The sequence below is a fragment of the Lampris incognitus genome, chromosome 3, assembly GCF_029633865.1.
Source record: "Lampris incognitus isolate fLamInc1 chromosome 3, fLamInc1.hap2, whole genome shotgun sequence".
NCBI classification, from domain to species: Eukaryota; Metazoa; Chordata; class Actinopteri; order Lampriformes; family Lampridae; genus Lampris; species Lampris incognitus.
This window is the reverse complement of record NC_079213.1, coordinates 27,082,900-27,095,401: the sequence shown is the minus strand read 5'-3', so window position 1 is coordinate 27,095,401 and position 12,502 is coordinate 27,082,900. Positions and strand designations below refer to the sequence as shown.

At 49.5% G+C, this 12,502-nt stretch overlaps 1 protein-coding gene across 1 annotated transcript in view; it reads left to right on the top strand.

Moving 5' to 3' along the window:
• sema3c (sema domain, immunoglobulin domain (Ig), short basic domain, secreted, (semaphorin) 3C) overlaps positions 1-12,502 on the top strand; it is a 59,888-nt gene that overhangs the window by 43,202 nt on the left and 4,184 nt on the right. The window contains exons 6-15 of the mRNA XM_056275602.1: positions 1,156-1,246; positions 2,496-2,615; positions 3,235-3,377; positions 3,502-3,616; positions 4,164-4,233; positions 6,608-6,752; positions 6,964-7,186; positions 9,745-9,833; positions 10,574-10,615; positions 11,020-11,177. Of these exons, the coding sequence (XP_056131577.1) occupies positions 1,156-1,246; positions 2,496-2,615; positions 3,235-3,377; positions 3,502-3,616; positions 4,164-4,233; positions 6,608-6,752; positions 6,964-7,186; positions 9,745-9,833; positions 10,574-10,615; positions 11,020-11,177 (1,196 nt within the window). The remainder of the gene's footprint in view (positions 1-1,155; positions 1,247-2,495; positions 2,616-3,234; positions 3,378-3,501; positions 3,617-4,163; positions 4,234-6,607; positions 6,753-6,963; positions 7,187-9,744; positions 9,834-10,573; positions 10,616-11,019; positions 11,178-12,502) is intronic.

The following is a 12,502-nucleotide window of genomic DNA, read 5'->3' as shown; positions in this document are numbered from 1 at the left end:
ACGTGTCATCTCGAGGCCAGAGGAAGTGTCAGATGGAGTCTATGAGACGAGCCATTCCCGACCCTGCATCCCGCCGTCAGATACGGCAGCGGATGAAATGAGATGGCGAGGAAGGAGGGAACTGAGAGCGTGATAGAGCGAGGGATGGATAGAGAACTGCCGTTTTTGTTGTTGTTGTTGTTGATGTTTTTTAGTTTCAGGTCCTTGGCTGTCTTCATCCAGTCGGTCACACGGCTCTGGAAGTCAGTCTGGGGAACCCCTCCAGGAGAAAAGTGCTCACAGACACCCAGCTGCAGCCAAACGCTAATAGGGCGAGTCAGAGCTCCCGACCAGGCTCTCTGCACGCAGCGGTGCTTTTCGTCATGTCGGGGGTTTGTTTGAAAGGCAGGCCGCTCTGAGTTTAACCCCTGGGCTCTAACGTGACTGTGCCTCAGACAGGGGGACCTGTTAAGTGTTAACAGGCTGTTACACTTGGATGGTGACAGTGAGCTCACAGTGGGGCCTGTGGCTTATGAGCACGTGCCAGACTGTCGAGATGCAGAAGAATTCAGCCAGACAGTTGTGACAGGCAGTCCACCTCGCTCCCGAGTGGACGTGTATAGGCTTTGTGTGCGTTTGTCGGTATTGCGTGCTGTGACCACGCAACCCGTCCCCGGATTAAAGATGAATAGCGGAGATCAGTTTAAGAGCCACGCTGAAGGAGTCGAGTCCGCCGCCAGAAGTATGCCGAGACACCGCCGTCTCAGATCTAATCGGGGCTGGAAGCTCCCCAAGTCACCCATTTTAGACAGGCAAATGGAAGAGCCATCCCAGTGGCTCAGTCCTCCGAAAGGAGGGTGTGGGATTTGGAAGCTGCTGTACCTAAACTAAGATGGGGAAATGGCTTCCCGTCATATTAGCAGGAAAATTTCCCCTCCCTCAACTGGAATGTTCTTTATACTGTCCTCAGCGAGCTGCTTAATGGGGACGGCCCAGGAGCGTCCCTTTGATCCATTAGAAAAGGAAAGGGGAGAAGCGAGGCCACCTTATGGAACATTTGGTATGCTCATATATTCAGGGTTCACGTTGTAGAGGACACAATGCAGGACATCCCCCGGTTCCCATATAAACCTGTCTGCCTGTCTCTCAGTTCCTCTCTCCCTCTCCCTCTGGCAGGAGCAAGTCTTCCACATCGACTCCAAGACCGAATCTGGCAAGGGACGCTGCTCCTTCAATCCCCAAGTAAATACTGTGTCCGTCATGCTCAGTGAGTACCTTATTCCTCGCTCTCCTCATACATGTGTATGTGTCTGCTCACCAGCACCTACAAGCACTAAGACACACATTCATTCTCTCTCTCTCTCTCTCTCTCTCTCTCTCTCTCTCTCTCTCTCTCTCTCTCTCTCTCTCTCTCTCTCTCTCTCTCTCTCTCTCTCTCTCTCTCTCTCTCTCTCTCTCTCTCTCTCTCTCTCTCTCTCTCTCTCTCTCTCTCTCTCTCTCTCTCTCTCTCTCTCACACACACACACACAAGCACTCGTACACACACACTCGTCCTTTGATATTTCGTGATTGGTCGAGAGGTATCGGGTTGCTGTTGACACGGCCCAAGGCAACACGTTGCACGCACAGCTCTGCTTTCTGACACCCGAGCACCGCTGTGTCAGCAGCGGCCTCACTGGGCGGCCAATCAGCGTGCTCAGGATGTCCGGTCAAAAGGCAGGATGGATATGTGTTAGAGTGTGTGTGTGTGCGTGCGTGTGCGTGCGTGTGCATGCGTGTGCGTGCGCGCATGTGTGCAGTAGCGGTCAGATGGACAACATGTAAAGAGAAGCGGGCTACTATGCCTCCCCGCGCCCTGCTGAACAGAGCCGAGGTCAGTAGCAGCAGAGCGGGAGCAGTGATGCAGCACACCAAGCCTCTGTGAGTCAGTCAGAGGACAATCCCAGCCAGTGTCTGGGTTTGATAAAAACTCTATCGGGACTGTATCTCCCCATATGCAAGTGTGAGACCCTCTGTGGCTGTCTGGGCTGTCGGCACATTCTCCTTGGAGCAGGCCGGCTTGGACGTGAGCCACACCCCCCCTCCCCCACCCCACCACCCCTTACTTTCCCCACGTCCTCCTTAATTCACAGGCTGGAGCTGTTGGAATGATGAAGTGCAAGTAGAGGAGTGATGAGATGCATAGCTAAGCTGCGGAGGAGCACCGAGAGGGGGTTGGTTAGCAGGAGTACAGATCCACTTAAATCCATTGTGATTGCTGTTGAAATTTATCATCACCGTTTGCCGAGGTCAGACGACTCAGGTGCGTTAGTCAGTCAGTGGCTACTTATGGTGATGGATTATAACTTAATGTTCTCCTGCATACATGAGACGCCTCACAGTATATCTGTGGTGATTAGGAGAAATATGCAGTTGTTGTCATCATTTTTGTTGTGAGAACACAAAAATACCTTTTGATGAGTATTTTGAAGTGGATTTGTGTGTGTGTGTGTGTGTGTGTGTGTGTGTGCATTCAGATCAGGAGCTGTTTTCGGGCATGTACATAGACTTCATGGGGACAGATGCTGCCATCTTCAGGAGCCTGACCAAGAGAAATGCGGTGCGGACTGACCAGCACAACTCCAAGTGGCTGAGCGGTGAGCGGGCGAGCCTAAATAGTGTGACGAGCAAACCAACGAACGACCAAGCCTTTCAGATTTACACAAGTTTTTATTTATGTTACGTGTGAAGGTCTTCCTTTCTGATAAATGTCTACCTCACTATGTTTTAAATGTTCCTGGGGCATCCGGGTGGCATGGCGGTCTGTTCCGTTGCCTGCCAACATGGTGATCGCTGGTTCGAATCCCCCATGTTACCACCGGCTTGGTCAGGCGTCCCTACGGACACAATTGGCCGTGTCTGTGGGTGGGAAGCCGGATATGGATCTGTGTCCTGGTCGCTGCACAAGCACCTCCTCTGGCCGGTCAAGGCACCTGTTCAGAGGTGAGGGGGAACTGGGGGAAATAGCATGATTCTCCTACGCGCCACGTCCCCCTGGCGAAACTCCTCACTGTCAGGTGAAAAGAAGCGGCTGGTGACTCCACATGTATCGTAGGAGGCATGTGGTAGTCTGCAGCCCTCCCCGGATTGGCAGAGGGGGTGGAGCAGAGACCGGGACGGCTCAGAAGAGTGGGGTAATTGGACGGGTACAGTTGCGGTGAAAAAGGGGGGAAAAATCCAAAAAACAAATTTTCCCGCCTTTCCTCTCCAACACAGAGCCAGTCTTCATTGATGCCCATCTGATTCCGGATGGAACGGATCCAAACGACGCCAAGCTGTATTTCTTCTTTCGCGAGAGGCTGACAGACAACAGCGGAAACACTAAAGATATCCACACCATGGTGGCCAGAGTGTGTCCGGTAACTAGCTTCCTCTGTGACAGCTGGACGAACGGGATGCTTTTACGTCTCGTCTTTTCAGAGCTATCGTGTGCAAGAAGGAGCAAGGTGGTAAGTAAAGTTCTGCTTTGCTCTTCGTCTGCAGAATGACATCGGGGGCCAGCGGAGCCTGGTGAACAAGTGGACCACCTTCCTGAAGGCCAGGATGGTGTGTTCGGTGCTGGAGGACGATGGTACCGAGACTCATTTCGACGAACTGGGTGAGAGGAAGCAGTGCAACACAGTTCACGTCTTTCGTGTCGAGCCCCATGGAGCGTGGCACCGCCGCAGTTCAGAGGTCTCGCTTGATTTGAAAGGGTACACAACAGTTTTTCATGAACTTGGAGGCCCTGTAACGCTTTCCAAACAACTCCTGTAGGCTCAAACAATACACGGGTGTCCGTCGGAGACCTCCCTTTATCCACAAATCCTACTGCTTTGGACGTGCGAGGTTTTCACTGAACATCAACCTTTGTTGGCTGAAAGTCTATTATTATTTTTCTTACCTTCTTTAATACAGTCTTTAGTGAGTTTGCACTGGTTTATGAGCAGATCCGTGGGCTTTCTTATTCTGGGCCCCGTGAGTGAAGAGTCAACACAGCTTTCCATTGGTGTCTGCCAGACACGGACATTTATTAATTTACACATCTATCACGTAGATATCCTGTATCTCCTTGTGTGTGTGTGTGCGTACCTATGTGTTTTCATGCACATTCTTCGGTTGTGTGTATTCGCCCGTGTGCGCTCACATGTGTTTCCCCTGTACAGAGAGTGTGTTTTTGCTGGAAGCCGATCAGCCCAAGGGCCTGTTGGTGTTTGGCGTCTTCACTTCCACAAGGTAAGAGCAACTTTGATGAAGCCAAGCGTAACATTCCTGCAGGCCCTAGTGGTTAAATGCTAATCGCTAACTGGCTATCAGCAGGAGTAGTGCGAGCTGCACACATCACACGTCTTGTTGTAGAGCAGGATACTTAAGTGACAAACCTTCAACTACAGCATCATCATATGGTTTCCCCCTTGATGAGCTTTCCTTAAGAACAAGAAATACACATACATATACTATAACAGATGAAAAGCAGTGGCGGCTGATGCTAAAAAAAATTGGGGGGGGGGCGTAATTTACCTTGGCACAGCACACCTGACAGCTGCTTTAATGTCCACACATTTATGAAGAAGGACAGTGTAGCCTATAGATTTTATCAGGGTTCGTAGACGGTGGATGATTTACAGTCGAGACGAGGCGTCGTGGTGGGTGTGAACATGATTGACAACCACGAGAACTGTCCAGTCACATTAGATCAAAAATCATTAAAACAATACCAATTCGCTGCCAATAAAAGTGGGGGTGTCCGGGGTGCACAGAACTGCGCCCCATGGAAAATCCGAAGAAACCAATCAGACAGCAGCCTCAGGTCACCTGCTCACCAGAAGTTTGAGGGCTTACATAAGGTATCGTTTGGCCAGCGCCCCTCACCCAGGAAGTATATTTATTCAGACAGAAATCAACCAAATACCATTTGGAGCCAATATTTAATGGCTGCTGACAGGTGCTCACAGACTGAAAAACACGTTTATTTTGAAGGGGGCAGCACCCCAGCGCCCTGTACTGGCCAACCACCACCGATGAAAAGTGTTTTCACGCAAAGTGGCGACTGCAGAATTTTTGTGTTGCAGAGGGCGTTGGTGTCCCATTTGTGTACTTTTAAGCAAAAATAACCTATCACCTTCTTGGTTTTAATTTAAAACTACTACCTTTTGCATCATCAGTGAGTCTCATTTAAAACGTCATTACGTGGTGTTCAGTTTACACTGGTAGAAATGAGACAAATTCAGGGCGTCCAGGTGGTGTAGCAGTCTATTCCGTTGCCTACCGACACAGGGATCGCCAGCTCGAACCCCAGTGTTACCTCCGGCTTGGTTGGGCGTCCCTACAGACACACAACTGGCCGTGTCTGCAGGTGGGAAGCCGGATGTGGGTATGTGTCCTGGTCGCTGCACTAGCGCCTCCTCTGGTCAGTCGGAGTGCCTGTTTGGGGGAGGTGAGACTGGGGGGAATGGCGTGATCCTCCCACGCTACGTTCCCCTGGTGAAACTCCTCACTGTCAGGTGAAAAGAAGCAGCTGGCGACTCCACATGTATGGGAAGAGGCATGTAGTAGTCTGCAGCCCTCTTCGGATCGGCGGAGGGGGTGGAGCAGCGACTGGCACGGCTCGGAAGAGTGGGATAATTGGCCAGATACGACTGGATAGAAAAAGGGGGGAAAGTCCAAAAAAATAAAGATACGAGACAACATCACAGCAAGTTTACTAGCTGATTTTTTTTTATTCTGTAAGTTTTGCTCTTGCGCAGTTTAACCCAAAATAAAATTAAAAATGAAAACTTTTTTGAATGACCTATTTTCAGATATTTTTCCTGCTGTACTCTTATCTTGCCCACCTCTTGAGGATGTTGTAACTTACCATACAGTATACAGTACAGTAATATCACTCACTTTCTATGATGTCTGATTTATGTCTTCAGTTCAGCGTGGCCATATGTTCAGTGTTCATTATTAAATGAAGGTTTATCGTGCGGCAAAGCAATGGACACCCTTCGAATAGACAATATTTGGTCTGCTCCTGACACGGTGTGGGTCAAGTTGCATGGTGATTCGGTTAAATCAACCTGATTAAAATGTATACATTCTGCAGGATGTTATAACTGGTACGCCTGCGGACAAGTTCAGAAGTGGTCACGCGATCCGTCTTGTTTGATCACTTAATGGGTTTCACCTGGTTAACTCGGGGTGACACAGGCACAGGCGCCCCCATTCACTTGTTAACCCAGGATCATGTGAAGGTTACAGTCGTTTTAGACCGGTCCTTCATACACTGCCAAACCAAGCGCTGAGGTCCGTTAGGTCTCCCCACACCTTGTTATTCCTGTTTCTGAACTGATGTTTCTCCCTCCGTCCCCTTCTTCCCCCGTTATGCCTCTTTTCCCCTCCCACAAAGCCTCTTTTATGTGCTACCAAACCACCTTCAGGGGGGAAGCCGGGCGAGGTGTCCCCCACCCGAGCGGGACTCTGGTTCCACCCCAGACTGCGTGGCTTGGACATCCCATAAGAAACAACAGGATTTAGGGGGCACTGTAATGTTTGAACTGGTCGTGGGATTGTGGATGTTGGTTCCCTCTGTTGTGTTTCATGGAAACCACGTGTCTCGTCTTCTCAGCTCCGTGTTTAAAGGCTCAGCGGTGTGTGTGTATAACATGGCTGACATCCTCACCGTCTTCAATGGGCCGTTCACTCACCGAGAGGGACCCAACTTTCAGTGGGTGGCCTACCAGGGTCGGATCCCATACCCAAGGCCAGGAACCGTAAGTTCAGTTTTGGGTCATTCGCATGCGGACTTCGACGACAAAACTTACTTTGCTGACTGTATTTGCATCCACATTAGATTCTTAGTGTCGTCCAGCGGAGCAAGTCCACATTTTGTTGACATGTAACCTCGTTTCCTTGTTGAATTGTAGAAATGTCATTTGATTGGGTCTAATTCTTTGATGCCTCACCCCCATCCCCCTTCTCTAGTGCCCTGGCGGGGCCTTCACCCCGGACATCCACACGACCAAGGAGTTCCCAGACGACGTGGTGACGTTTGTGAGGAACCATCCAGTGATGTTCAACCCCATCTACCCAGTGGGCAGGAGACCCCTTGTGGTCCGTACCAACGCTGACTACAAATACACCACCGTGGCTGTGGACCAGGTCATGGCCGCGGATGGCAACTACCAAGTCCTCTTCCTTGGCACAGGTATGGACATACACACAGACCACGCCGTTTGTCGTGGGGTACACCAAATCCTTTTTCATGCCTGTCAGCACACTCAAGGGATTCGTTTTTACAATGCTACACGCCACGCTTAAATACGATAACCATACATGGGCGGCACAGTGGCCCAGTGGTTAGCGCTGTCGCCTCACAGCAAGAAGGTCCTGGGTTTGAACCCTGGGGTTGTCCAATCTTGGGGGTCATCCTCTGTGTGGAGTTTGCATGTTCTCCCTGTGTCTGCGGTGGGGTTTCTCCAGGTGCTCTGGTTTCCCCCACCATCAACAGAAACATGCATGTTAGGGTTAATACTCCTGTCGGTGCCCCTGACCAGGGCAATGGGAAAAGAACTGGAGATGGTCCCCGAGCGCAGCATGAAGGTGGCAGCCCACTGCTCCTAGCTACACAGATCACAGCTAGGATGGGTTAATTTGCAGTAACTGAATTTCCCCAAGGGGATTAATAAAGGAAACCTAACTACCTTAACATCAGCAGAGACGATCATAGTATAGTGTGCATGGCTAAGACAGGGCTAATGTCATGACAAATTAACACCAATAAAAATAGAAGATTCTGGATCACAATCTGTGACTGTAGGTACGCTGCAGGTAAGACGTCCAGGTCAGGTTTTATATTAATATAAATTATCATATAGAACCAAACCATTCAAGGCTGTTATAGTTCAGTGTTGCTCGGCTTGACTTGCATCAAGGCAATGTTAACATACCCGTCTGCTGTTTTCTCTACTACTGTCCTTTATGTAAATTGGTTAAATAAGCGAATCTACTCATCAAGAATTCAACCTTGTTCTGTTATAAATAAATAGAAAATAAATGGACTGCATTTATATAGCGCTTCTCTAGTCTACCGACCACTCAGGGCGCTTTACAGTGTATGTCTCACGTTCACACACTGATGGAGGAGGCTACCATCCAAGGTGCCGACCTGCTAATCAGGAGCAGTAAATGGTTCAGTGTCTTGCCCAAGGACACTTCGACACGCTCCTCTGCAGGAGCCGGGGATCAAACCAGCAACCTTCAGATCACTAGATGACCTGCTCTACCCCCTGAGCCATGCCACCCCTGATGGTGGGAGGAAACAGGAGCACCCGGAGGAAACCTGCACAGACACGGGGAGAGCATGCACACTCCACACAGAAAGAACCTGGGATGGCCTGGGGTTTGAACCCAGGACCTTCTTGCTGTCAGGCAACAGTGCTAACCACTGGGCCACCGTGGTGATATTTTTGACTGAATACCTCGATATCAATATGCATACTTTCACAAGATGATGATTAATAAAGTGGATATGACGGCCAAGCAGGTAGAGATGGTCGTTGTTCATTTCCCTCAGCTAAAACAGTCTGACATCTACATTTTAGTCTCTGGCCAGCTTCAGACAGGGCAGCACCTATAATCAAGTTATACTGTGATGACGTTTTCTTTTTTTTATACCAGACAGGCCGGTTGAAAAGTAATTCTAATTTACAATGACACCCTGAACTCCATTTTTAATTAGTCTCATCAACACTTTCTTATGGGTCACATGACTTCCTCTGAGGCGTTTCATAAGCAAAACATTTCAGTGGGGCTATGAGTCCCCGCGCTGCGGCAGATTAGTTGATAACAGAAAGGCTTTTGCACAATGGGTGTAACTGCTAATTTCAAGACTTTAGACTTGGAAAGATTTAATGGATTATACAGACCGGGGGCGGGTGGGGGGGGTCCGTTCGTTGAGATGTTTGTTCTTTTTTGAGCTTGCTAACACAGTAGCATAAAATCCGTGCATGTAATTTCTAATGCATTATTTGTACATGTGTGCACTTGTGTGTATGTGTGTGGACATCCATGTGTGCGTGTGTGCATGCATGAGTGATTGTGCATGTGTGTGTCTATGCGGGATGCATGCATGCATATGCTTGTGTGTGTCTACGTGTGCACATGTAAGCGTTCGGTCCACCGCCTGGGGAGTTTCTCCAACAGCTGATTGTGTTTATCAGGCAGCCTCCCAGTTCTGTTTCTCCTGCCTGGAGTTTTGAAGGCAAGCCAGCGCTGCCTACCAGCAGCCGGGGCCAGAGACGGAGCTTTGGTCTCAGGGATGAGGGGAGACTCTTATCAGGGGGTTTCCAGGAGCTGTAGCTTGTTGTAACCCCTTCGCCTCCTCACCACCCTCTAAACTCCCAGCGCGAAGCGGTGATATAGATGATGGCGTTGCCTTTCGCCCTCTCCGTCGACGCTCCCCACACGTACCATTCCTGGCACGGCTGGTTTTGCTGCGGATGCGGATCACAGCTATTATGCCTGGTTCGAAAGCAAACGCGGGCGAAGCCAAACAGACTTGGAATTTATTGTTTTTGACAGGCTGTTCCAACATTGTGTTCTGATTTCACCACCCACATGTGTCCCGGGTCTTCACGGCTGAGGCTGTGCACAAACAGGCCTCTCATGTGGTTACAGAACGATAAACCTGGGTGTGAGTGTGCGTGTGTGTGCTTGTGTGTGTGCATGTGTATCGTTTCTGACTCATTTTCTTTCTGCATTTAGACAAAGGTACAGTGCAGAAGGTGATCGTCCTGCCAACTAATCGTTCCCTGGACGAAGATTTGATCCTGGAGGAGCTGGAAGTGTTTAAGGTCAGCACTCTCTTTCTCACTATCTCTCTCCCCCTTTTTCTCTGTTTCTCTTTAATCGCTCTTCTTCAGCACACCTCACATCAAAGGCAGAAAATAGGGTGAGTTTGGCCACAACACAAAGGCAAAGGGTGGACGAGACCAAAAGACAGACAGACGGAGGAGACGAGGCAGGGTTCGGGCAGGGATGGCTGGTGTGCACACTGCGCCGGGTGCAGAGTGATGGGAAACACTGACACGCTGCCAGAGCCTTGCTGTTGACCCCGGCGAACCTTCGCACACGCCAGTTTATCTTTGCCCACTGATTTTGCTCGGGCCGCCAAAGCCTGTGATGAAGGGGGGGCGGGGGCGGGGGGGGGGACCACAAGCCGAGGCGCCTTTAATCTTCCAGCACACCTGGGCTGCACCGGCCTTCAAATCAGAAGGGCAATTTGGGTTTCGTTTTTTTTCCCCAAAACACAGAGTAAGATTCTCACTAGGGAGCTGCAGACATCTGAGAAGAGAGAAATGGGGGGGGGGGGTCTCATGGTTTCTGCTGCTTCATAATAATCTCTCTGCACTGAGTACGTGTTTTTATACAGCGTACCTCTGATAATCTGGTGTTTGTACTGTCGGCTGAGATAAAAGTGTGGGAAGCAGAAGATTTTCTCAGAATATATTGATGTACATAAAAAAAACAATGTCCCGGGAATACTGACATGGCTTTTTTTTTCTTTTTTGTTTTTCTTTTTTTTCGTTCCCAGAATCGAGCTTCGGTGACAAACCTGAGAATATCCTCGAAAAAAGTAAGAATTCATGCGACTTCACATGACGAAAATGCATTGATGTTGTTTTGATATGTTCATGATTATTACTATTATTATTATTATTATTATTATTATTATCATTATTATGTTATTATTATGACCACTATGCAGTGCAGGAAATGGGAATCCCTTGTGCATATCTGAAGAAAGTGCGACTTTATGATTCTACATTTGTAATTAGCAGCTTTTTATTGTTGTGATATGCCGTGCTCCTGCATAATACATGAAATAGAAATCCCTTGTGGGTAAGAGGGTGCCAGAGAGCAGGAGAGGAACCAATAAACCATAATTGCATCGGTGATCTCGCCCCATTTTCCCATCAGCCGACCACTTATGAAGACAAACGGGGGCGGGGGCTGACATCTGAACTGTTTATTTTACAGCAACAGCTGTACGTCAGCTCGGAGCACGGGATCTCCCAGGTCTCCTTGCACCGCTGCCATGCTTACGGCTCGGCTTGCGCTGACTGCTGTCTGGCCAGAGATCCCTACTGCGCCTGGGACGGACTCAGCTGTTCCCGCTTCTACCCCACCGGCAAAAGGTACACGCTGGTTCAACCTCATGTGCCGCCATATGGAGATTTCGTGCACAAAGCTGCACAAAGGGCAACAACAAATAAGAACCATTTCCTCCTTATTAAGGTTCCTTACCATCATAGGCGCCCTTTCAAAGGGGAATCCAGAAAGTCAACGTATTCTGCTGAGACTAGCTGATATATGCATCATAATACACATCATTAATGACAGATACATCATAATATCAAATACATCATCAAAGTGGATGGCACAGTGGCCCAGTGGTTAGCACTGTTGCCTCACAGCAAGAAGGTCCTGGGTTTGAACCCCAGGCCGTCCCAGGTCATTTCTCTATGGAATTTGCATGTTCTCCCTGTGTCTGTGGGTTTCCTCTCACCATCAAAAAGACATGCATGTTGGCGGTGTCCAGGTAGCGTAGCGGTCTATTCCGTTGCTTACCAACACGGGGCTCGCCGGTTCAAATCCCCATGTTACCACCGGCTTGATTGGGCGCCCCTACAGACACAATTGGCCGTGTCTGCAGGTAGGAAGCCTGATCATGAGTATATGTGCTGGTCGCTGCACTAGCGCATCCTCTGGTCGGTCGGGGCACCTGTTCAGGGGGGAGGGACAACTGGGGGGAATAGTGTGAACCTCCCACACGCTACGTCCCCTGTGTGAAACTCCTCACTGTCAGGTGAAAAGAAGCGGCTGGCGACTCCACATGTATCAGAGGAGGCATGTGGTAGCCTTCAGCCCTCCGCGGTTCGGCAGAGGGGGTGGAGCAGCGGCTCGGAAGAGTGGGGTAATCAGCCAAGTACAATTGGGGAAAAAGGGGGGGGAGTGAAACATGCATCCATCTATCCATTATCCGAACCGCTTATCCTGCTCTCAGGGTCGCGGGGATGCTGGAGCCTATCTCAGCAGTCATTGGGCGACAGGTGGGGGAGACACCCTGGACAGGCCATCACACAGGGGTGTGATGCATGCATGTTAGGGTTAATACTCCTTCCTGTGCCCCTGAGCAAGGCAATGGAAGGAACTGGCGTTGGTCCCAGGGCGCTGCAGCTGCCCGCTGCTCCTATACACTCTCAGAAATTGAGGTACAGAAGAGGTACACTTCTATGCTCATAGGTACATTACAGCAACAGAGGTACAATATTGTACTTTGAAGGATCAGATGTTTATCTTTCCATAATCTGAAAGGTAACAAAGTTACTTAAAAGACAATGAAGTGTCTTTACATGGGTACATTATTGTACTTCAGAAAGGTACTGCCCCAGCGACAAGCATTTGTACCCACTTGGGTACACACTGGTACTTGTTTTTTATTAGTGTGTACAATAGGATG